Here is a 26689-nt window from a genome sequence, read left to right as displayed (position 1 = left end):
CCGCGTGCTGACGTGGGACGTATCCCGCCTCTCACTGGCTGATGCTCTTCGTCAGTCGTTTCACACTTCTCCAGTTTTCTAGCATGCCAGATATCCAGTCCCAGTCACGGACGAGGGGGTGACTTGCTTGTAGGCTTGTTCACACATGAGGACTCATTGTGGCAGACTATCTGACGACTCACCTCCGACCCAAGGTGGCTCTCAAGATCCTCTGCGACGTCAAAATCGCGGTGAAAATCGTGTAATGTGAACTAGGCTTAACACACATAAAACAGCGCATGGGATAAGTTGACCTTCAGAGTTTTCTTTGCCAGAAAGACCCAACCTTAACCAGGATCCTTAACATCACCAAACAGCCATAAAACAACAAGAACATTTAACAAGAAAATACAAGCAACTGTCAGTGTCCGTAGACAAAACAGTTGGTTTTTGCTAGTCATCAATATTAGCTTAATCACCTTCACATTGCATGAATAAGCCTAGCCACTCGAGGACATTTCCCTTACTCATAGCTTAACAAATTACATGTATTATATATACTGTTTAGTACTCACCGTTGGTTTAAATCACTGCATTTCCCGACAAAACAGCACGGTTGAATTTCAGTCTGCGTGCATGTTTTTATAGCCGAAAATTGTTGAAACAGCAGCTAATGTTACTGTAGCAAGAAGTTAGTGCCAAACCAGGGAGGTACATCATGTTTCCTCTGTATTTTACCTCATAAGGCATTATTTGCATATGGCATTTATGGAGTGCTTTTCACGGTACTCAGAGACACTTTACATGAGTTAAAAACAATCATAAAACAATCATTAAAAACCGTTTTGAAAAGTTGAGTTTTGAGTAGTGATTTAAACTGGGACAGGTCAGTGCAGTCTCAAATGTGTTTGGGGAGAGAGTTCCAGAGGGAGGGGGCAGCTATGGAGAAGGCTCTGTCGCTCCAGGTACGGTGCTTAGCCCTGAGTGGTGGAGTCAGGAGGTTGGCATTAGAGGAGTGCAGGCTGCGGGAAGGAGTGTGGTGGTGGAGCAGGTAAGGGAGGTAGGAGGGGGCCTAGTTATGGAGGAAAGACTTTGAATTGGATGCGTTGTGGGACAGGGAGCCAGTGGAGGTTCTGAAGGACGGAGCGGATTTTCTTTGAAGTCCCAAATATTTCCATAATGCTGATTCAGAGTAAACAATGTTATCCTTATTGCATTTTCATGGCATCGTGCCAATATCTGCTGGAGCTTTGTGACACTAACATGGGATTTTTTTTTTTTTTAAAGGTGTGTCCTAGAAATTATATGTATCAATGTTTTTGATAAATACCCTCATGTTTTAAATTTTTGGCCTCCAGTTTGTAACCCAGGTGTTCTGTCAAGCCACAAGCTTCACTGGAAACAACAGCGATGACCTCACCGGCAGCATCTGTAAATAAAATGCCTTGATTTGTTGCGTTTGTTTTAGTAAGGCGTGTAAAGCAAATATTGACCTTTACTGTACATCACTGTGTTCTGAATTGATATCACTGAGGCCATCAACTGTGAAGAGCTCCTGTTAATTTCTCCAAAGTTCTGTGAACATGCCGGAAAAATATCACTAGCTTACTTTGACTTTCAAATATAAGCCCAACAACTAGCCAAAAGTGTTATCTCCAAAAATTTCCCATATCCTATTTGGCAGCAGTTGCCTGCCTCATCCAACAGTTTTATATTTATCAGTTTTAGTCTACTGAGCACAAACCTCATTATGGCTCCTCAAACACAGTGACAAGGGTTTTTGCAGCCTGCCTTTTAGTAAAGTCCCAGTCGTGCATTAGCTGGTGGAGTGCTACCCTCTCGCAGCTCTTATTTTCCATAATAAAACACAGCTCAGCACATCCTAGTGCTGCATGCATAAAGAGGAGCCACCCTTGTGTCAGGCTAGGTTAGTCACAACAGGAGCACTGGCGAAGAAGGAGCGTCTGCACAGATTTCAATAATCCCACATCAGTCAATAAGAAATGAAGGAGAATAGTTTGCGCCTCATTGTTTCAGTGATCTCAGCTGCTGCATTCTGGGCAGTTTGCGCCAGTGAAGCATGAAGCGTCTCTGTGGTATTACAGCATGGCACCATTCATGTCCTACATATCAACTATGCTGCCATGGTAAACATGATGAGCTACTGTTAACCTACTTCTGTGCTGCCAGGCGAACCCCAGCAGGAATACTTTCCTCTGTCTTGAACGCTCGCAGGCAGAGGCACCAGAGATACTGCGACATGTCAATCAACCGCACCCCACCACCACCAATCACACGAAGTCTAAGATGCCTGGCATTATTCCAGCGCGCACTCAGAGATGATAGCACACGCACACACGCACACACTTAGATGTCGTGCGCACAGACACACCTGCCAGTCTTCATCCCATCACACGACTAGTCTCAGTTGCGTGGCAGGGCTTTGTTGGGGAGTTGACAGCGAAGGTTGCTTCATAAACCCGGCACGCGTCCATCTCGTCTCCCCCGCTGCTTTGGGATGAAGGGAAGTGATGATCCAGGGATTTTTCGTTCCCTCTGCTCCATTGAGCTCACCGTATCACCTTGACAATGTTGCATTCTGTCACGGAGGCTACGGGGATGGCAGCCGGCACTTTGGGGAGGAGGGAAATGCTCGGGGAGAACTTTGTGGGATTTAGCCGTCTCCAAACAAATCCATTAACTGTCGGGCTTAGTCGTGCTTTAACTTACAGTGAGGGAGGAAGTGTTGGAAGTGGGTTGTGGTAGGCTGTGGTTCAGGATGCAGCGTTGGGTGTTGAGGAAATAAAAGATGTATTCTTGGTTGTGTGATGGCTTCTGTATGTGTATGTGTGTGCGTGTGAGTGAGACTGTTGAGAGACTGCATTAGTACAAGTGTGTGTATTTGTGTGTGTGTGCAGGAAGTGGAAAGTGGAACATCCCTGTCCTGCCTCGACAGCAATGCAGCATAGCTCAGGGACTGCACATCACTATGTAAATGCAAATTGCAGTGTCATGCTGATCAATCCTGTAGGCTGCTGAGACAGGGTTATGTCGGGACCAGTCTGCAGCGTCTTGGCTTTAACTGTCTGCCCTGTTCTGTCCTCTCTGTTTCCTGTATGCTACTGAGACATGTCTCATGCGTTGCTCTCCTCTACAGGAGTATTTGTCTGTCAAGCTGGTTTACGGGCGTAGCTCTTCAATTATTTTAATTTGCCTCTGTTTGACCAAGAAGCACATGCAGTACTTGCCAGACAAAACACTGCACAATAAGCTCAACTAACTCCCATGTCTTTCTTTGTTCTTACAGGGAACATCTCAAATAAAAGAATCCTGTGGGACTGGAAGGAAACAGCAAGGCGGTGTGGGAGGAGCTGGACAACACGTAGCTGGGCGGAGGGGAGGAGACACCAAACAGGCTGTCACAACACAGACATCGGAGCATGCTAGCCATGCTTTAGCACGCGTAGGAAGGGCTGGTTGATCGCTGGAGAGACACGCCGCCTTTTCTTACACACTGCTGAGCCACAAACGCACCCCCCCCTCTCATCTGTCATTTACTGTACACCATCCCCTGCAAAGATGCCAAGGTTGGCGCTGTGGCACTTGTGGTGACGGGGCACAGAGTGTGTGCGCACATCCAGCAGGCAGGCCGGCAGGTCGGTGGGTGTACAGGCACACCAAGAGGCATTTTTGGGTGGGCGAGGTTGCACCATGCGGCCCTGGGCGGGTTCATGGCGTTGGATTACCCTGGTGCTGCTGGCCTGGGGCACGCTCCTCTTCTACATTGGTGGCCACTTGGTGAGGGACAGCGAGCACCCGGAGCGATCCAGCCGGGAGCTCTCCAAGATCCTGGCCAAGCTAGAGCGGCTCAAGCAGCAGAATGAAGACCTGCGGCGCATGGCCGAATCGCTCAGGTAATCACTGGATGTTTTCAGAAATGAGTTGCTTGACTGTCACAGCACCAAACATTTTTTCCTCCTAAAACAAAGCTCATTTCCCACTGGACAAAAAACCACTAACATTTGGCTTTTGTCTGCAGTGGGGAAGGTGACAATCGGTAGTCAGTGCAGTAGTCACAGATATTTATATGTGCCAGCTTTAAGTGTGTTTATGTGCACACTAGTATGCTGTTTTTGCGATCACACAGATCCTATCCTAGTTTCAGACACCTGGCTCAGCCCATACCTAACTTTACGAAACCTGATCATGCTAGCTGGAGTAAGTTACTTACTTACTTATCCTCTTCGTCCCGGCTGGGGCACAAGGCCGCAATCATACACTGCCACTGAACCCTGTCTCGTGCTTTGGCCTGTGCTTCGTTCCATGAGAGACTAGTGTTGTCACGATACCAAAATCTTTGTTTCGGTACCAATACCAATATGAATTTCGATACTTTTCGATACTCTTCGGTACTTTTCCTAAGGAAAAGTCCTTTTGGATACAAACCTTTAGAACAATAAATAGTAGAGGTGTAACGGTACCAAAAAATCATGGTTCGGTAAGTACCTCGATACAGACGTCATGGTTTGGTCGCTCAAATGTTCCACCAAGTTTGTGTTGTCTTGTGTTGTCTCCCTTTGCGAGGCAGGCTTTCTCTTGTCTTTTTTCACATGCGCCAGCTGCGAATGTTGATACAGGTGTTGTCATACACACCACTTGTGCAATCTGTGCTCCAATAGGAACAAGAAAGGCGTTTGTGTGCATAATTGAGTAAAATAAATTAACTAAATTAATGAATTGAATCAATTTCAAAGTACCGGTATTTTCCAAATGCAGTATAGTACCGTTTGGAATACTTTAGTACCGCGGTACTATTATAGTGTGGGTATACCGTGCAACACTATGAGAGACCCATCTCCTTCAGCTCCATCATCGCTGTCCTTCTCCAGGTGTTAGTCTTGCATTTGAACATGGTGCGAACATTCCATCCTCCAAGACGGATAGTAGTTTTGGGTCTTTGGAGACTCTTCTTCAAGCAACAGAATTCCTGGGGTGGGTTTTGTTCTGCTACCATCATACTGCCTGTGGTTTGGCTGGCGCTTCGTTTGGACCCAAGGTTCAGTGGTTTGTATCTTGCAGTTTCTGCAACACTTGCTGTTTTCCGAGGTGAGGTTGTCGGCCCCACGCTCAACCCCCAACATGGGGGACCAGTGCTGCTTTTTGTCCGGACTCTCCCCCATGACCTGCCCGGCTCGGATAGACCTGCCAGGGGCCTTAAGCCCCTGCCGGTATAGCTCACAGGATCTTTGAGACACCCAAGCCCCCCCACCACATCAAGGTAGCAGCCCGGGAGGGAGCTGGAGTAAGTAGAGTGAGTAAGATCTATTTATATAGCACTTTTCGCAGACATAGGTCACAAAGTGCTTCACAAGGGCAATATACAATGAGAAAGAAATCATAGAGAGCAAGTAAAGATGTGAACCACCTCGTGAAAAGTGCACAACTAGCAAAACTACTTGCACACACACAGGAGAAAGAGAAAAATAATAACAGATAAGAGTTCACACTACACATCAACAATACACAAAGTTTAAAAAAGTACAGCTCTGGTACATACCAGTTACCCAAACACCTGTCTGAACAGGTGTGTCTTTGGGCCTGTGCCAGTACCCACACTTCCTCTAGAAATACCCACTTGCACTTGGTTGTGCGCGTTCACGTTTAGGCTAGTGGTGTCCCAAAACAGAATTGAGGTAGTGGAAGTGTTTTCCAACACTTAAAACCCGCCTTAGATTCCAAAGGAGCCGCGACCCACACTTTCAACGAAGTGGAAGATGGAATTTCCCAGAACACCTTGCGAAGTCACCAACTTCAGCAAGTTTTAGAAAACAATTTGTTACTGTACGATTGGAGTGTAGGCTATACAAACAACAGATGGTTGGACTAGCGTAAACTCATCAGCAACTCGGATGAATACAGCGGCAAAATATTTAAACAAATCGACTTACCTGAACAAAATCGATCAGAACTAGAAGACGTCGTAGGCGCCGCCGTTTTTCAGCATTTCTTCTCCGTTGATTCATCAGACAGAGAAGAATAAACATAGCACAGACCACAGGTAACATAAGCACTGGAGCCGACATTTTCAAACCTGAATGACTACCAGTATCTTACATAGCTACTACGAGTAATGTATGCCTGCACGTCGGCCACTCCAATTTGCATGAAGTGATGTCTCAATTCTTAGGGAAAGATCTCTACCCTAATATTTCCCTCATCAAGGGTTATCTCGCAAATGAGGGCACTCAATACAAAATGGAAGATTTAGGGGGTAGAAATGGGATTGGGCCTTTAGCTGGCTTTTAAAAGTAACCACAGAGTCAGCAGATCGTAAGGGAGCAGGCAGAGCATTCCAAAATTCAGGTGCTACGGCTGCAAAAGCTCGATCACCACGTGTCTTAAGGCAAGTGCAAGGGATAGGCAGCAAATATAGCATATTTGATCGACGAGTGTGAGCTGAAGAATACGACTGAAGTAGTCCAGGTACATAAGAGGGAGCCTGACCGTGTAATGCGCTGTAAACAAGAATTTGCGTGGTTGAAACCATTTTACAACATGTGAACACCTCATCCAGGTTCCTGATCATTACCTGCCATGTGCGTCCTCAACATGAGTTATTTAGTAATGAGTCAGATACACACAAAAATGCTAATTAACAATATCATAATGAATAATTAAAGTCTGACACAACACTGATAATGCAGAGGATAAACTGTTAGACAGAGAAGCCAAATGCAGCAGAGTGGTGAATGCAACAGAGTCCAGGCAGCCAGAAATCAAAGTGGGCTCATCATCAACCGCTGAGGTGACTCAGTCGGCACAGAAATAATAGGGTGGCCTAGATGTCGAGGAGTGAAAAGACATACTGTACCTGAACGGAGACAGAGCTGAGGATCCTGGATGCTGTTAAAATCAAAAGTACATCAGGTTTCTTCTTCACAGATAAACACCACATCGCAAATAGGATCCAAACTAAGACATTAGTGTTCAAGTAAACATACCTAATGAAAGGTGAGCAGTGTTTTTCAGAAGCAAACCTCACCAACAGTAACAGCTGAATCATCACCATCTCCCTCTTCCGTTATAATCAGCTCAGCCTTTACTTCTTTTTGGGCTCTGCCAAGAAAGCTGGACCTTTTCCGAACATCTGCTTGAGTAGCAAAATAGAATAGTTTGGAAGTGTATGTGCAGGTTCTTCTTGGGCCAGTCGGTGTGGCCTCGCAGTGTGAGTGCTTTGAGTGCAGAATTTTGTCATTACTAGATCTTTGAGAATGAGGTTTGCACAAAAGCACAGTTGAAAACAAATGTAATGCACCCATTTTTGCTTGTCTGGTCAGTTTACTTTTGTTTTTGAGTCATATAAGAAGTAAAAACGATGGTGCAATGCATCATTCCTTTAAGTTTTTGCAAAGTCCAGCAATTAAGTACAGTTCTCCCTCCCCAACAGTCCAATCAGAGTAATGCTGCAAAGCCCAGACTGTAGCGATGAGATGATTTTTACTTTAGTTTTCGTTAAAAAAAAGAAAAAGTAATCAGCGTATGATTAAATCAGCATCTTGTGCCGCGTACAGTCGAACAAATGTTTCTGCAAAGTTTCATCAAAAGCTGATCAGTGGTGCCAGAGATGCTGCGTGTGACAGACAGATGGATGGACTGTCACACACCTCACCAGATTTCATTGTGTTATTCTGGCAGACAATAGCACATTGTACGAGCCCATTAACCACACAGCATCATTCACACATTCAAGCTATGTGTAATGGAGAGACAGATGGTTCTGCTCTTATCTCCGTACGCTGACAGCGTTTTCTCATCCCCGCATAAACACCGGGCCCTGCACATGGGTGTGTACGACCGCGAGTGCATGCGTGTGCAGGGAATGCAGCAGCGTGTCCTGGTGTGTTCGCCGTATTAACAGGGAACTCGAGCTTCAGATGTTGCCATTGCCGCTCCGCTGTGATATTCCGATTCACTTTGATGCAGGGCCCTCGTCGGCAAACATAAAAACACACGCGCGCACGTTGCTTCAGACAGCTGGTCCCTGATTAAATCCCTTGCTTTTGTAATTATTCAAAATTGGCTCAAAAACAAAGGTGGAATTCATGGCATAAAAAACAAGTGCAGCTTTCAGGCGACCAGTGTCCAGATGGGTCCCCGACACACTGTGCGCTTGTTGCTTGTTATTGAGTTCGGTTGTTGATCTGGGACCGAGGCCTCCGCAGTTGTTTACTGGGGCAGCGCTACAGTGCCTTCTCAAGTCCCTCTAAGCTTCGGCTTCGGCTAAGTATCCGGCACAGCAAGCCAAAAGCAGGCAACTGGCTTACTGAGGTTAAGCTTTATGAGCTATCGACAGAGACAGCGGTTGGTTTGTCCTCTGTTCAATTTAATGTCTCTCTGCGTGTGTGTGTGTGTGTGTGTGTAGTGGTCAGATACAAGCCCAGGAGAGAACTGCGCCACCCCGTAGTGTCTCGTATCCTTATATTAGAGCCCTAATAGACGCAAAGAGGCTGTTAGTGAGCTGCCCATCATTCCTGCCACAGCCCCTCCCTTCTCATTGCCTCCTCCTGTTCTTCCTTTCAGTCCTCCTTCACCTCCCTCCTCCTCATTCCACTACCAAACTGCTGACAGAGGCATGGCACGGAGCCAGCCTCCAGCCTGCAGGTTGTCACAGACTGACTGACTATGTAACAACTCACTAGCTCGCTGATCGACTACCTCAGCGCATGCCTAACCCAATTCGCCGGCCTGCACGTCCTGGAGATTTTTTGGACTGAGAACATGAATCTCCAAATGTTGCACAAGAAGCAGAAGCAGTTCTTTTGCGAGCATCCCGCTGACGTCGGACAATAAAGAAGGTTTCATCCAAAGCACCTAACCTTCACATTACTGCATTCATTTTTTATGAGCGGCCTCAGAGAGATTTAAACCCATAAAACTGACATTATTACACCTTTGTGCTGAGTTGTTGCGCAGTAGAAACCCACTGCATTGAGATTGATTTATAGTTCAGAGTAGGGTTTAACTTGGTTAGTGTCATCACAGCACAGCAGTACGAGACGGATGTGTAATGCAGTATTGGGCAGTGTTGTGCATTCATCTTATACCTGAAGGGATCTTGTACATTGTCTCATTGGCTCTATGATAGAGAGTGATAGTGAAGCAGTTTGCATGGGATATTGAATTTTTTAATTGTGAATTGCAAATTCATGTAGCATCACTGGGAGGATGAAGATACTTAAATTGTTTCTGTGCAGTATGGAAAAGAGTGGACTTTAAATTTGGTAATTTACAGTTCTGGAGTGTATGGGAAATTAGTTCTGTTTCCAGACTACTACCCCGTTTTTGTTCTCTAAAATACAAAATTCAGAATTTCTAAACACAAAGAGCATGTTCAAGGCAAGAAGTGTGGCCTGTGACTGATTACCTTTAGGTCACAGCCTCATAGCTCTGCCCTAAGTGCCTTAAATGTACCAAATCTGGATATCTGCTACCGCATTTGTTTGAAAGAAATTGCTGCAATGTCTTTAAACTGCTGTTTATAGCATCGCAAATAACCGAATATAAGCTTGTCTGAACATTCATGAGTTATGCAGTAGGGGTGGGCAGTATGACCTCAAAATCAACATCATGTTTAATTCAACATTTTACCTTGATTACGATTACTGAACGATTATTTTGTTTTTGTTTTTTGCACTTATAGTTCGCTGACAAGGTTTGTACAGTATTTCTTTTGTGATTAACAGTTTTATTCTTATTTCTGATGCAAGGGTGACATTCATGTAGCATATTTAACAAACAACAGATCTCAAACACCCATTATGTATTAGTGTTGTCACAGTACCAAAATTGGGACCCATGATATGATACCAGTGAAAGTATCACAGTTCTGAGTAGTATCATGATACCACAGCAAAAATGAGGCAGATGTGCCTTTTGTCATTTATAAAAAGATAAATCACTTTTCTATAATACATCACTGATATTTCAATGGAATAAATTACTTACTGACTTATTCATACTTCAAAAACAGCATCAATAAGTGATTAACATAGGGGGGATCAAAATAAAATAAATAAATAAATAAAATAAAAATCAACCAGCCACCCTCCTTCTCTGACAAGTAAAGAACAGTCCCTAAAGTGCTGTGAGGTTTGTGGGCCGTTACCTGCCACAAAGAGAGAAATGTGAACGACTCGTTTCTCCTCTGACACATCACATACCTGTGTGCCGCCACGGCTCGGCTGTTCAGGTACTTCTGGACAGTCATGACACCAACGAAGAGGAATTAGTGGACCTGGAGCCGGGCTTCTCGGTTGTCGGTAAACCGCGTTATCTTGCGGTGGCCATAGTTCTCCACCGTATTCCTGTCTGTGACCCCCGTTCAACCCACAACTGGCAGGATTCGCCTTTCATTTCTGCTGCTGGTTGAAATCTGTATTCACACAGCATGCTCCTAAATGATTTCTTTTGCTCGCACAAAACTATTTTTAGTCGCAAATGCAAGTTACTCAAGATACTCAGTAGCTAAGCTAATATCTGATATGTCACTGGAAAACAAACCACTGCAGCAGCATATTGAGTGCCAGGTGGCCAGCGCGCGCCATTATTGGACCCTACTCTAGTCACCCTCTTGCGATTGGACTTTGAACTTATCCCACAGTAGTGGTACCTTGAGGTACCGTAGCACTACGGTACTCCAACATTATGGTATCATATGTACCGTGGTGTTTAAGTACCGCGGTCTGCCGTTGGTACCAGTATACTGTGCAACACTATTATGTATATAATAATACGTGGGGGCTACCATTTTAAAAGTTAAAGGACAGTGTCCCAGGGGTCTTCCAGTCCCTTATCAAAGTCCTTCAACAGGCAGGCTGCCAGTAACATGTTCAGTAGGTCCAGTTTAAAAGTATTAGTCTCTAAGTGTCCAGTTACCACAGGCTTTCAACTGTTACTCCAACATTATTGTCCAACTTAAGGCCCAGCAAGTATGCTTTCGTTCACACAGGGAAATTGACATTTAAAATCTCTGACACAAGAGATATCACTTCTAACCAGAGTGTTTTAACAGATGGACAGTCCCAGAGTAAGTGAAATAGAGAACCTCAGTCGCCACAATTCTGCCACCATAGATCTTGATGTTTGTCATCCATCTTGGATAATCTGACAGGAGTGATGTATGCCCTGCACAAAATCTTATATTGTATGATCCTAAATCTCACACGTTTAGAGGAACTTAAAGTTCAAACTATGCTCCATTGGAGGCAGTCAAAGATGTATTAAGATCATGCTCCCGAGCCAGCTGGAGAGAAAAATATGCATCAGGGACATTATGTTACAGATGTCTGAGACCACACCTCTTGTCAGAGTTGCCTTTTTTAGAAGGTTTGCACTGTAAATATACTCAACTGTTGAAGCTGGGATATTTTTTCTAATGAAAGAGTGCAGATCTTATGTTCTGATTTTAAGATAATTGAAAGAAAAACACACAGATGAACTGCTTACAGTTATGTATTGAATATTTAGATATTTTGAATATTGTGTAGCCTTTGTAAATAATTGTGTTACGCAGAGCTGCTTTGTGGAGGCACCTGTTGCTGGGTGCTTGTCAGTCTCTTCCTTTTTTTGAACCGTGCACTGTTCATATTCGGTAATGTGATTGTGCTCCATGTGCTGAAACAGATTAGTGGTATTACCTCTGGTCGCTGAAACAGTTTTTCCACGGTGTTTACATTTGATTTCTTTCTGTTCAGTGTCATCTTCATGAAAGCTTAAATGTGTCCAAACAACCGACACGTCATTTTTCTTTGTACAAGCTGCTAAGGTTGCTCAGTTGGTGTTAGAATTCTCCTCAATTGTTGCTTCCAGGTTGTGGACTGGACGGGGCGGAGTCACGTGACTACACACCCAGTAGTTTTTAAGACGACACTACATGAACACACTTACAATGGGGAAGGTATTAACAGAATGTTAAAAGACTACATTACAGACAAGGGCAAGATTATGTCGGTCGGAGCAGTGGTTCCCAACCTTTTTCTTGAGAGACCCATATTTTTACCATCGTAGACTTTGGTGCCCCCCACACACACGTCCTTGCGACACATATTTTAGAAATTTTCTATACTAATTCATTTACTTATTTTAAAATAAATGAATAAGCTTTTAATATAACGCTTGAATTTATTTGTTTTTGACACATAAATGAATTAAGTTTAACAAGTTAACACATTAAAATTATTACACCCCTTAAAATCAAGGCCCTGGTTGGGAACCACTGGGTAAGAAGTTTTAAATATTGGTTTCAGTTAATTTTCGATTAATTGCTCGGCCCTATTATGCAGTGATGTAGTTTTCAGGAACGTAAACTGACTATATAGACAAAGATGTTTGACAGAAGACTGTTGTACAACTCTCTGGTAGGCTGGCTTGACAATTCCAAACAGCTTTGGATGCCAAATGGGAAAAGAAAACTGGAAGCAAACTTTGTGTGAAGTCATTCGACATCTTCAACATGAAGATGCAGCAAATGAAAGCCATGTGCAAGCAAAAAAGCAGTCTCATCTCGTCACAGCAACATGTATTTACATAATAACATTAAGCTGTTTGCGCTCAGATGTCAAATACGGTCGGAAAAATCTAGTCTGGATCAGAAAGGAATTTTTTAGTGGAGAATGTGTAGGAACCCTGCACTGAGTTATACAACCTGCGAGATGCACTACGTGTAATGGTTTACCTGTTTTTTGCTGAATTATCCACATCTTCTCGAGAAGAATTGTCATGCGAAATTAATAAATCCATCAATCACCGCTCAGATTCAAATTAGCATCACCTTGCCGGCCTACAGATTCAATCCAGTGATTTGGTTATTCAGGCCATTCCTGAGTGAGTTGAGCGACAGGCAGCGTGCCAACCTACCAATCACCCAGCAGCATTAATGAGAGGTGAGCACGAGGTCGAGTTGCTCAGTCTGTCTGGCTCCGCCCTCTCTGCAGCTGTCAGTCACCTCGGGCACGAAGCCACGGCTCCTGCAGAGACAATGACACGCGCCGGCCCGATGGTGTGACATCGGAGGGAGCGAGGGGTGAGAGTGACAGCTGGGCTGAGCGATGAGGACCTGATCGATCCCCGAGGCATGCCAAGAGAGGGAGGGAGGGAGGGGGGCGATGCAGAGGAGGCGAGGAGGATGGAAGCATGATGGATGGCGTGAGGACTGCACTAAGTAAAGAGCAGCAAGGAGGAAATGGAAAATGTGGAGTGAGGGGGTTGAAAGAGTTGTGGAGACTGCAGTCGTCGCACTAAAATCTTGTCTGCATGTGGTTCTTTTTGCATATGTCTGCCTCATTTGGGTCGCTATCTTTCAAGTGAAATAAAAATGCAAATTTAAACAGTAAAAACAGATGTGTGTAGTTCGGCGTGATGAGTCCACCCATGTACAAGGAGACAATGAGAGAACTCATTTATCTCGTAATGGTTATAACCCAGTTCGGCCCCACCAACAGATGCTGCTGCCGCTTCCAGACCTGAACTCCCATCGACCCGGCCGTCGCTCAGGCCCAGTGAGGGAAGGTCTACTACCACTACACACTAGCCCCATTGTGGGAGCTGTCTGTGGTCAGGACATCTCTGTCAAGTAGGGCTTGAAGCAGAGCTGGCTCGCTCTGGGTTTACTGAGGCATTGAAGCATGCGAGGCAAGAATGCACCATTCAGAATCAGTTTACTTGGAATTACACTGTTTGAGTCAGTGGACATAACATGGAGACGGCAAAGGAAGGAGATGTAGAGACAAGATTTACTGATTTGACACAATGCAGAAATATTCACACAAACACAATAGACACAATAGAATTACTGTAGTACAGCTACAGCACAGTGTAATACAGACATACAGTTTTATGGGGATAGTGCTATTCCTCTCATAATGTCTTCAAACAGGTCTCTCAAAGTGATTTTCAGCTGTGGTAGCAGGGTTTTTATAGTAATACCACACTTTTCCACCCATTTATAGTGTTTACTTGCCTTTTCCCACACGCACATTCCTGTGGTTTATTAGCTTGACTTATTGGAGTCAAGAGGTTTGGTTTAACGCAGTAAGTTTCCAGGAAAGGCTGGAATATGTCAATCAGGTCTTTGATGCATCACAGCCTGGTGATTCACACATACGCACACAAGTGCAGAGCATGAGAGCATTAAAGAGACAGTTCACCCCCAAATCAAAAACATGTATTTGTCCTCTCACCTGTAGTGCTGTTTGTCAGTCTAGATTGTGAGTTGCTGAGTGTTGGAGATATCGGCCATAGAGATGTCTGTTTTCTCTCAAATACAATGGTGCTTGATGGCACTCGGCTTGTGGTGCTCATAGCACTAAAAAATACATTTGACAAACTCAACACTCAAAATAATACACAGTTGTGAGCAGTTTCATGTAGGAACTGTTTTCTTTCTACTGAACTACACCCTACACACCGGAGGGAACAGGCATCTACTGCTAGCTTACCTCCCCTGACCCCTCAAACCCAGGACGCAAACTCTTTGACCAAACCCTCACGCCACAAAAACAGTTTCTTTCCAGTTTCAGTGGCCCTCATCAATAAGACCCAGGGCCTCCACTGACATGGACTTTTATCCCTCTGCTCCAACTCATAGACAGTGACTACATGTGTTACATTAACGCACATCTTGGACTATAATTTCTGCATGTATTTGCTCTACTGTTAAAAGCTGATACTCCACTTACGTATGGGGCCGTGCAAGCCACTGCAACACAGTCATGCAAATAGTTCACAGTAAAAGCCTCCTGTTAACAAATGAAGGGATTCTGTCCACAGAAAAGTTGTCAGAGAGCTTTTATTTTGAAAGGGAAACAAGAAACATAAAAAGGAATATTTGTATTTCTTAATGTCTGTGTGATCTAGACATTGAAACGGTTGTGAAAAGTGGTATAATGCCAAAGAAAAACCAAACCAAAGTCTAATTTTCCTTCACACTTAAAAAATCAGCGAGGCTCCGAATCTCTAGATGCTCCGCAGCTGAGCAGCAGCCGCGCCGCACCTGAGCAGCGCTGCTCACATGGGCAGTGTGGCTGCTATGACCTGTTAACCAGGCCTAAAACAGCTATATTATACATATTTGTTATATTATGGTACTTGAGTGTAGCAGTACTTTGCCTTATTTTTATTTCCTCATATGTTCTTGTATCTTTAATGTATGCACCAAAAACCAAAGCTAATTTATTGTAAGTAAAAACCTGCTTGAAATCTACCTCCATGAGTAGATGCACACTTTCTTTATGGTTAGCGTGTGTGGTTTGGTAGAAAGAAAGTAGTTCTTACATGAAATAGCTCACAACAGGGTCTGTTGATTATGATGTCATGATTTCTGGAAAAAGACATTGCTGTTGAGTTTTGTAATTTAACACTCAGCAACTAACACCAAAACAATCTAGAATGATGAATAGCTCTACAGATAAGAGGAAAAATATGTATTTTTGATTTTTGGTTGAACTGTCCCTTTAGCTTTCTTCTTAATGTAAAGGCAAATTGCATCCATGTAGCCTGCTTTCATCTACACCCCCCAGAATACTTTACATCCCCATCCATATGTATGGCTGCGCAGGTCAGCACATAGGTTTTCTTTTGAAGTGAGGCAGATTGTATTAAATCGTACCACAGAAATATGTATGCGCTGCAGTGCCACCCAGGCCTGCACCGTTCAAGCTGCTCCGCCTGACTCTGATCACCCTGTGAACTCCATGGTTACCGGGTGCGGGGGCAGGAGGCAATGGAGCGACAGCTGGGGCAGCATTTCAGAGGAAACTGGGTTGCACACTGAACCTCACCTGCTTTCCGGCTCAGTGCTTAGTGCCGGTGGGGCTCATCACCCCCTGCTTTCATAGCTTGTCTTTCACTCCGCAGTATTCTCCCCCCCACACACAGACACCTTTCCGCCCCGCCTCCCCCGAGTCAGAGTTTGTCTCATCTGTTACCTCTCCTGTATCGTTTGATTAAGACGCTGTTGAATCCAGCTGCCTTGTCTAGTCTCCGCTTCAGGTCCTCTAGAGATACCGTCAGGGATCATTTGTGTATTTGTGTATGTATTTGTCGTGTGTGTGTGGGTTTTGATACCGCCGAGTGTTTGGATATATTTTATATCTACATATCTTGGTGAGGGATGCTTGTGGTTTGCCTGCACCAGCATTATGTCTCAGCAGTTTATGTCTCTTTGGAGCATGTTAGCTAACCTCTGTATCACGTCTCTGCTCATTAGCCTGTGCTAGTCTGCCCTATTTCTTCTGCCTTGTTCAAGGAGATATCGTGTTGCTTTATGTTACAGTTTTAGCAGCACTTAAGACCCCTGGGAAATGATGTCACTTAGGAAATAGTCCTACTTCCTGTACAATGGTGTAACAAGCAGGTTAGGGTGTGGCCTGGGGGAGATCCTGTGTGAACGGCGTTAGCTGTGAGAATACATAGTCGAGATGATGCTTGGAAAGGAAATACACCTGGGTCTTATTACAGAAGATCTGTGTCAGGCAGCAGCACTGGGCATTCACAGACTTCACAGAGAAAGGCAGCGTGAATTTAAGACACACATGATGCCACAGAGGTATGAATAGGTTTATCCTTGTCCATCACGCGGTTACATAATGTCGGAGTTAACATATCCTCCTTTTTCCTCCTCAGTTATTTCCATGGCTTTGAAGCACAATGCTCAGTTAGTGCTCAGTGAAGTGGGAGGCCGGGGCTTCTCAGGGACCGAGGCTTGAACAGCGAGGGGGGAGCTGTGCAGCGAGAAGGGCTGTTGCAACTTTAAAAGTCTCATCTTTATGCCTGCCAGCGACTGATGTTCCTCACTCAGGGAGCAAATTGAGTTTGCATGCCTTGATGACTCATTAACATGGCCTTTGCAGCACTTCTCCAATGCCCCTGTGCATTCGAACATATTCCATTTTTAATAGTTTTATGTAGAGGAATTGATTTGGTATCATGTCAGTAGCGGTTCTCTTTTTTTTTCTCTCTCTCCTTGGCTGATTTGAACTCTGTGTTCTGAGCGTGTCAGAGTGCTCCTTTGTGTTTTCATTACATGCATGCAGGAGTTATTCACAGTTCATCGACACAGAGCTGTGAACATTTTTCTATGTATTTTTGTATTTACAAACGAGTGATAATTTACACTGAAACCGTACAGTTGCAACACAGATACGGCTTTGAAAATAGCTTATTACATTAATGTGGAATATGTTAAATGGACTGAATGGCAACTATAATGAGCAAATCGCGAGATTATCAGCTGTTAATTTGCCAAGCTCCTTTAAATATGATGCTTTTGAGCTCTTACTGTATCTTAGTCATGCTTGCTCACATTTTATCAAGGAAAAACACAAAGAACTACAGAGACCTTGTAGCTGTGACTCAATGGCAACAGTGTGAGGGAAGGATTAGCTGTTTGCGACCTTTGTATATGACGTGATCTTAGAAAGACCAGGCCACAGTGCCCAATGGAGCACCAATCAGCATACAGTATGTACAGTATGTTTTTTTATTAAGTTAATTTGATCTCAGTCTGTTTTGACTGACTAAATTAAATTCGCATCCACTATACAGTCAAAATGTTGGCCCATTACAGTATAGCAGACAGGCATCCTTGGAGGCATGTCAAGGGAGAATAGTACAGTAGTGACTTTTTTTTTTCTTTTTCTTTTTTTATGTACAAGACTCAGATGACCGCTTTGTGTGTTCCGCCATCTTGCAGCATGGTTGGCAGGTCACAGAGTCAGCAGCAAAGGTTGAAGATCATCTCAGCTAATTGATGACAAACTTTGGCATTAAATGTAGATGTTTCGTTTTGTCTGCCAAGTACCAGTTAAAGGTATACTATGCAGGATTGTCAGTTACTGTTTGTGAACACACTCCTTAGCAAAAGTAAAAGTAAAAGCCAGCCCCAGATTAACCCTCGTCTGGCGTTTTGCCTCGGTGTAATTGTGTTGTTTGGCGCTGTGTCTCTTGGATGCCTGCTGCTTATGGTGTGACACCAGGTCACTACCTTTGTGTAAAGCCCGGACTTCTCCTGCAGGCTGAGGAGGTACACACCCATGAACATCCTGAGCATAGAAAACACAAAAATAAAGGCAGAAAAATACACCGCCACACACTTCTGGTGGGTCAGGAGTGATGATTGAGAGGGAGTACTTCTGTTTGAATCTATACATTGTCATAGATATTTCATTGTTTTTAGGGAAATCCTGCGTTGTGTACCTTTTAAGTTTTCCATGGTTAAAAACACCTTCTTTCCACTTACAAATGTGTGCAGAGACAAAGCAACCAGAAGTCCATTTATTCCTATAGGAATCTCTGTGATGACCGATGTGCCTGTGAAAATCCTCGTTGAGATTTTGGTTGGGAATTTGCCTCGAGTTCATCAAAAACATTGAACCTTTGCTGTGGATTTCGGAGAGACCGTATAACAGTGTGCTAGCTTAGCTAACAGGCTGCTAACTGTTGATTGTCAAGTGAGTTTGTTTGATTAAAAAGAACTTGATTTTCTAGTTTTAACACTGTGAATCTGAGTAATGCTATTCTGATAAAATATGGTTATACAATATATACTGTAAGATTGTCATTATGACTCGTTCAGCAGTTCATACGTCTTTTTGATTTAATATTTCACACAACATGCCACGTACTTGGCAGGTCCTGTTTCTGTCCCGGTAATGTTCTAAGCACATATTCCAAACTACTAGATGGCAAGAAATCATAGACTGTGTAAAATAAACAAAATTTGCCTCCCCACCGTGGCTACGGGTTGTTTCTATCAGGTGTCTATCCATCCGTAAAGAAATGCACTTGCATCATCTGTATATGTACGGATCTACAGACTCCAGTCACATACGAAAGTGGAAACGCATCTGTGATTTCATGTTGTCACTTCCGTAAATGGTTGCCAAGTAAACAGACGAGTATATATAAAAAATTGATAAAAAATAAGATTGAAAGCTTTTATGAGGTCACCTACATGTTCTGTTCCTGTTTTCAACAGCTGCTGTCACCATAAGAGCAACCACGATGCTTTCAGCCGAGTCTCTAGTTGGTTAACGCTAACACATAACAACTGGAACACCAGACAACATTAAACGTGTTCTGTTTGTGGTGCTATCCAGATGATGTTTACTTTGTGGTCATTGTCCTATTAACTAATATTATATTTCCCAATAACGGCACAGTTAGTTGATTGAGTTAATTTATTCTGTGGGACCACCGCAGCCCCTCGACAGTGTTACGTTAGCCCTCTAACATTAGCTACCTTAGCTAAGCAGCGTTAACTTGAGTGATGTTATTTGTTTCAGAATCAATTTTTTTCCCAATGTTGAAGTGTGCCACAACTATTGGAGCAGCTTTTTCATAATGCTGTCAAAAGTAACAACATACTGTAGAACATAAAGGTAAAAGGAAAAAATTCAACACCTCGTAGGGTAGCTTGCATCCAAAAGGTGCATGTTATAGAGAGACCTCAGCGCAGTAATGGCAACTTGTTACCTTCTGCTTGATTGGTCTATAGCAGGGGTTCCAGAGTCATTTTAGTTCAGTTGATCTCACATGGGCCAGGCCACTGAAACCACTGCATAATAACCTATAAATATCAACGCCTACAAAGTTTTCTTTCATTCTCAAAACATTCTCCATTTACCAAACAATGAAGAAAGAAAAATTATGTCCAAATTCAACAGTATGTCTTAGATTTTCCACATTTAGTCAGTCTACTACTCACTTTCACTACATGTGACTTATTTTTTCATAATTTTCCTCTAAAGTGGAAGCTATTGAAGAAGCAGGTTACGTCATCCCCTGCCTTACAGTCTGACGTTTTGTCAGTGCCTCAGCAGCAGGGTTCCAATAATATTGTTTTAAGACAGAAGTCTGATACAGATTATTTTGTACTGAAGCTGCTGGTTGACAATATGTTTCACAATGTTCAGTATCTTTAAATATGACCATAGAAAGTACTTATTGTTAAGGCTCTTAGCTCCCTGCCCTTCCATGTGCCTACATGGCAAGCCTAAGGCAGGGAGAGCAGCAGGAAACAGAACACAGCAGCATCAGTGACAAACAGAAATGACATTGATGAGTCAGACACAGCATGAAAAGGAGGAGCTGGGGTGGAGGCGGGTTGCAAAGCGGCTTGCAGAGGAACCAGCAACAGTAGGCAGGCCAGAGCAGTTTAAATAGGGCTCCCTGAATGAGATGCATAGAAAGGCATCATGTGATCAATCAGCTGCTCCATCAGTTGATTGGGCTGTTTGAGATCAGCTGATGTAGCTGAGATGTGAGCTGAGCTTGACATTGTGTCGTGCCTGAACTAACGCTATGCTCAATGTGTCCAAAGTCATCTAGTAGGCCAGATTGGACCCTTTTGCAGGCCGGTTCTGGCCCCCGGTTAGTATGTTTGACACCCCTTGCCTATAGTGTTAAATTCAAAGTCACAAACAAATGGCATACAACTGCCACTGCCCCCCCTGACTTTACAAGAAGTATATAGTCATTGAAACAGGATATAATGTTTGGATGTATTGTTCAGAATTAGGCGGGCTGGACCTAACAAACATGGAATGATTCAGTACTTGGTACATAATCTTGATCTTAAAATAAATAAACTGGGACAGGCCTCCAGGAAGCTCCACTGTGGTGTCTTAGCAAATGAAGTAGAATTTTCAGTGGTGCACATTAAAAGATGCCAGCCCTCAAAGCTCAGTTTTCACTGCAACTTTTAAGCCCAGAAACATCCAAATGAGAATATACAGTACATATCAGGCTGAGCAGTGAATGTTCATTCTCAGGGCTCCTCCAAAACTCCTGCGCCTCATTAATGACTTTTAAAACTCGGTGTTGTAGATATAAAATGAAGCGGAGTACTGCAAATGTGTGGCCTGCAGTGCTTCTTGTCAGATTTTTATTCAGAGACTGATTTCGGGTGATTGTGGAAGAGGAATTTCGAAATATTTGCACAACAGCCAGCATGTTTTTCCAGATTGAGTATCACAAGCAAAGACTAATCACAGCCAAGCAAGCTCTGTGTACATCCAGTCAGGTGTGGAAAAGGTTGATGTTGAAGTCTCAGTGAGGGAAAACACTGTCAAACTAATTTATCCATGCTGTTGCTGGATTAAAATGAGTGAGGCTGGAATTAAGGGATTGCTCCAATCTGAATTTTGCTCTCTTATCTAGTTGGCATTGCACTGGAAAGATCATACATAGGTAATGACGTGTTTTACTACTGATCCAATAGTTTTATATCAACAGTAATGATGGTAATAATGGTTGTTTCAGTGCTTTAAAAGAGCTGTGTGTGACATTCAGAGCATATCTATGATTCAGAGACTGAGCTGGGATTGTCTGCACACGGCTCTCAACATGGAGGTGGCTGAGCCAGTAGCTAGCAGCTAATGGTGTTAGCAGTGCTGTTGGTGTTGAAAATTGGTGGGAGGCGACTGAAGTGTTGGCTATTAGCTAGCCAGTGATATACACACACCCAGAGATTCACATGCACTCGAGGGGCAGACGGCTGCCAACCATAGAGTCTGTGAGAAAAATAATGAGTGATTTCTCGTAGTGAGTATTTGTTTGATTGGTTGGATCTCTGTGAATTGAAAGAGTGTCGTCCAGTCATCCTCTGTATCAGGGGTGTCAAACTCATTTTAGTTCACAGGCCACACAAGCCCCGTTTCCACCAAACACTTTCAGTATGGTACCTTTGGAACCAAAAATAACCCTTCAGACATGGTACCTAGACCCTAGCTTTACCACCACAAACAATACTCTTTCACATGGGCGGGGTTGTTGTCACTCACTGCTCCATCCAGCACTCACTGTAGTTCCTCATTATCAGTGAGAGAGGGAAGTCTGCACCTCGTTTATCGTCCACAGAACGAGGCTGCTTGCCGACTTTTTCAGAACAAAATAAAACAGGCTGCAGTGAGAGTCTCTCTCCATGGGATATTTAGAAATAGCAGGTTTGTGCATTTAGTCCTTCTCAGGCAAGCTCAGGGGTTTAGTGTTGCTGGAGCTCACAGGAACAACGCTCCATGATGCTTTCTTTTTCTCTGAGTGAGGATTGGAATATATGCAGTTCATGTAATTCCGACGAAATTAATATGTATAAATGCTTGAAGATCCACTCGTTACTAAAAGTGTATGTCATATAAAAACTAAACTAATGGTCAAAGTTGTCCCAGTGAATTAAATTATTTTTTCTCATCAGACTCCAGCTGCTGCAAGAGGCAGCAAAACATCCTTTATTTTATAGTTGCAGTCTCCTAATAAAACTCTCCACGGTATGAACAGTGGTTACATGAGCCTCAAAACCAGCCACAACTCAGCCCTGAGCAGAGTGACCGTCCTCTATTGACCAATCAGTGGGCTGCAGTGTTCACAGCTCCACCTTTTAGTGCCAGATCTGTGTGATAGGTACCCCAGTAGAGGGGGGACCAAAAATGGGGACGGTACGGAACAGTTCCATTGGTACCATCCACAACTTTTCATAGTGGAAACAGAAAAAAGCATACCGAACTGAACTGAAGCGTACTGTACTGCTCGGTGGAAACAGGCCTATTTGATCCAAGGTGGGCTGCACCAGTAAAACCATTGCATAATGTCTTGAAAATAACAAACACCTCCAAATTGTTCCCTTTTTTGTTTAAAGAAGTACATTTTAAAAACTCCAATCATTTATAAAACAGATGACAAACAGCCTGTGATGTCTTCAGAAAAATGAATGGATATTCGACAATATTTCTCAGTTTTTCCACAGTCCATTACTCACGCTCATTACATGTGCATTTTTCTACGCATTTCCACTCCTGAGTATTAACCCTGACATCACCACACCAAACTAATGTGAAAGAAAAGAACTGTATTCTGGTCGGGGTGGAAAAGCCTCTGAAGCAACATTTTACTCAGTGTTTAACTTGCTCTTGAAACCTGGCACCTCATAGTCTTCACAAGTGCATCACTATCAGGTGTGCAGATTCATCCAGTGGGCCAGACTGGACCTTTTGACGGGCCACTTCTAGCCCCCAGGCTGTATGTTTGACACCCCTGCTCTACTTAGAAAGTGTCCTGAGATAACTTTTGTTATGATTTGGCACAATATAAATAAAATCGACTCGACTCGACTAACACGCACACACAGCCAGATTGTCTACAGAGATGCTCGGATTACAACACACTCACAAAGGGAGTGTGACTTAATTCCCTGCTCAGATTGCCATTGCTCCACCATATCCTTACATAACAACTCGTGGTTTGCTGCTATGTTAATGTGCTGAATGTGGTTTGCAGAAACTTAAAGGAATTTAGCAAAGTTAAAGGAAGTGAAGTGAAAGTAAAGCAGTGGAAATGGCAGTTGTAGGATGTCCTTTTTTACTGTGTGTGTGTGTGTGTGTGTGTCTGTGTGTGAAGATGTGAACTTGGGCTTAGGAGAGTTATGAAGGGCCTTATTTGTCATTTTTTTTCTTAATGGAGTCATCAAAAAAATACTGACTTCAGTGTAGCGGTAGCTGACGGGGCTGGGGGTGTCCTTTTGTCTGTTTTGAGTCGTGGGGTGAATAACTGATCAGTTGGTCCAATCAGAGTTGATCAGATGAGATCGATGGATGAGAGGTGCAGCAAGTTCCACTGCGCCTGCCTCTTTGCTGCTCCGTCTGTTATCAGAGAATGCTTTGGAGCTATGAATAACTGAGTGGTTTATATATTACAGCAGCACACCTAATGAACAGTCCACCTCCAAAAACAGAAAATCAAAACGTGTTGGCAGATGTTTTAATCATGGCGGGCTGCACAAATAAATGAACGTGTGGGAAACCCTGTACTTTGATAATGAAAGTAATAATTATTTGCAGCACTTCACTGAATACAATTCGGCTGAATTATTTCTCACGTGTCGCTTTACTGGGATCCAGTTTTACAGTATCAGCACAGTATTTCTGCAGAGTAAGACATTCTTCTATCGGCACACATTTGGTCCCATGCTCACCCATCACATCCTCTCCTTGTGTCTGTCTCCCCCAGGATACCAGAGGGTCAGGCAGAAGCCGGGTCCCTCGCTGCAGGGAGACTGCGCTCCCTGGAGGACCAGCTAACCAGAGCCAAACAGAAGATCCACAGCTTCCAGAAACTCACTGGAGATGGTAAGCAAGGCCAGACCATGTAAAAAGGTTGCAGGGAAGGATTTGGCACAGAGCTCGGAAATATGAAAGGATTGATTTTGAAGGTGCGGGGGTTGACTATATATGGTATGAATCAGTCAACGGCTCTTGTGAGCTTTTGCCCGCAGCAAGAATCTCGGTCTAGTCCGCTGTTAAACCCGCTGTAGCTCAGCAGCGATGATGGCAGAGCCGCGCCGTCTTGGTAGGGTTATGTGTGTGTTTGCCACTCTAAGCAGTGGTCAGAGGGGCAGGAAAGCTGTCAGGTGAGCGGGGAAATGTGTGAATGAAGTGGAAGCAGTGTGAATGCCCCAATGGCAGAATGGAGGAGAGAGGAGAGAAAAGAGACAGACAGAGAGAAAATAAAGAAGGACATGTGAGCGTGGAGGGCAGCACGGGGTCAGCCTTTCTATCTTGCCGCAGGGGAAGAAAAAGCTAAAAATACCCTCCAGCTTTTTTCCACCCAGGGAGGGAGTGAGGAGCGAAGAGAGTGTGCAAGATAGGAACGTAAAAAAAAAAAAAAAAGCTTTTCCCTCCTCACCACCACCTCTTTCTCGTGCTCCAGGCTGTTCTTCCCTTTCCACGATTTTTTTTTTGTCTCTCTCCGCAGAAACCAGAGCAGTCAGCTGTGTTATCCATGTGGGTTACTCCACATTGTTTGGGTTCGGGTGGGGTATAGAGTTCCTTCCTGTTGTTAGAACTGTGTGAGAAAAGACATGAGAGAGAGCCACGAGGCACAGAAACAGTGATCAAGTGCTCCTTATTGAGGTCAAAGCAACACCCAGGGACAGAGAATAAAAGAGGAGCGTCTTAATGGTTATATTCCGAAACCTAGCTTTGTGCGTTTAGCCTATTTAGGCTCGTATAATCAAATGCTCAAACATTCCTAAAGACCTCTTGGCATCTTCTCCTACCCTCTTCCCTTCCAGCTGTATTCCCAGGGAGCTGCTTTGAAGTTAATGTCATCGATTCTTTGTCTTAGATCATAACTGTGCTCCAAATGTCGTGCCAGCTGAGCGTCTTTGTTACATTTTTGTTTTTCATGTGAAACGTTTTCTCTTACCGTCCCCCCCTGCAGGCCCTGGGCCCACTCAGGAGGAGCTGCGGAGGAGGGTGGAGAACGGCGTTAAGGAGTTCTGGTACTTTGTCCGCAGCGAGGTGAAGAAATTGGCCAGCGCCGAGCCCAGCGAGAGGCAGAAGTACGCCGACACGCTCCTGCAGGACCTGGGACACCAGGAGAGGTGAGCATGTCGCTGCTTGAAAGTGAAAATGTCAAGATGTTCCACAGGGATTTGAAGAGAACCATCACATACATGAGAAAGCTCACACTAATATCAGTAGATAATACTGTCACCTCCAGAGAGAAGGTCGAAGCACACAGTGGAGTTTGCATGTCCTTCTTTAGTCTGTTTCCCAGTCCAGAGTCATGCACATACGGTGAATTTGAACCCCCAAATTGAGTGAGTGAGTGTGATTGTGTTTGTCCTCTCTCTCTCTCCCTCTCTCTCACTCTCTCTCTCTCTGTCGTTTCTTCAACCTAACACACTCCCAGCGAGTATTTAGACACGCATTCCTTAAGGATGTCTTTCCTTTGAGTAAATATAAACCCTTGCAGTGTGGTCTGAAAGCTTCTTAACAACTCCTTTTATGTCTGTAATGCTGTGAGTGGAAAGTGTTGATAGTGATGTTCAGTCTCACATCATTAATATCTGTGACTCCATTAGACTAACTGATATCACTCAGCAATCAACAGGCACTCCTGGTACACTGTATATCAGGGGTGTACCAATGCTACAATCTGGATTGATATATTGATTCAGTGATCAGTGACCTCATATCATCAATGCAAAGTAAAAACCTGAATGCATATAGTAATCTTTATGATACACACACACACTTAATGATGGCACATCTGTGTCACCATTTCTCACATCCTTCCTGAACATTCAAACAGTGCTAACACAAATAACGGTGCACAGCCAAGAAAAAGACAATGAAGATATTTGCTGATATTGTCTCAGGTCAGTCGCCGTATCCTGAATGGAATTAAATGAAAATCATATCGTCGCTAGAGCTACATCGATTCATTCATTAGATTTCAACTGTCAAATAAAAATGTTTTCTGGTTTCTTTACTCCTCTATGACAGTAAACTGAGTATCTTTGAGTTGTTGACAAAACTAAACGTTTTAGGACGTCATCTTGAGCTTTGGGAAACACTGATCGACTTTTTTTTTCACCATTTCTTGACATTTTATAGATCAGTGGTTCCCAAATGGTGGGTCGCAAGCCCATTCTGAATGGACCACAAGTGACTTGCAGACATGTCTAGTTTGTAATAAAAATACGCTTAATCTTTAAGTGCAGTAAATTTCCAGCACAGAGCTTTTATTTCAAAGGGCCTTTTCCTGCTGTAGAGTGAGTGACTACCAGACAGCTACTTGACAGAGACAGCAAACTATCTCAGCAACATGGCCAAATGCAAGAATGATGCTGAATGTATTAAACTGTGTGGACCTT

At 43.8% G+C, this 26689-nt stretch overlaps 1 protein-coding gene across 1 annotated transcript in view; it reads left to right on the top strand.

Moving 5' to 3' along the window:
* fut8b (fucosyltransferase 8b (alpha (1,6) fucosyltransferase)) overlaps window positions 1–26689 on the top strand; it is a 134267-nt gene that overhangs the window by 59276 nt on the left and 48302 nt on the right. Inside the window, exons 2-4 of the mRNA XM_049590310.1 lie at window positions 3287–3893; window positions 24037–24155; window positions 25249–25411. Of these exons, the coding sequence (XP_049446267.1) occupies window positions 3691–3893; window positions 24037–24155; window positions 25249–25411 (485 nt within the window). The 5' untranslated portion in view covers window positions 3287–3690. The remainder of the gene's footprint in view (window positions 1–3286; window positions 3894–24036; window positions 24156–25248; window positions 25412–26689) is intronic.

This window comes from Epinephelus fuscoguttatus, linkage group LG11, assembly GCF_011397635.1.
Source record: "Epinephelus fuscoguttatus linkage group LG11, E.fuscoguttatus.final_Chr_v1".
In the NCBI taxonomy this organism is placed as follows: domain Eukaryota; kingdom Metazoa; phylum Chordata; class Actinopteri; order Perciformes; family Serranidae; genus Epinephelus; species Epinephelus fuscoguttatus.
The sequence above is the reverse complement of the archived record's forward strand: the minus strand, read 5'-3'. Positions and strand labels throughout refer to the sequence as shown.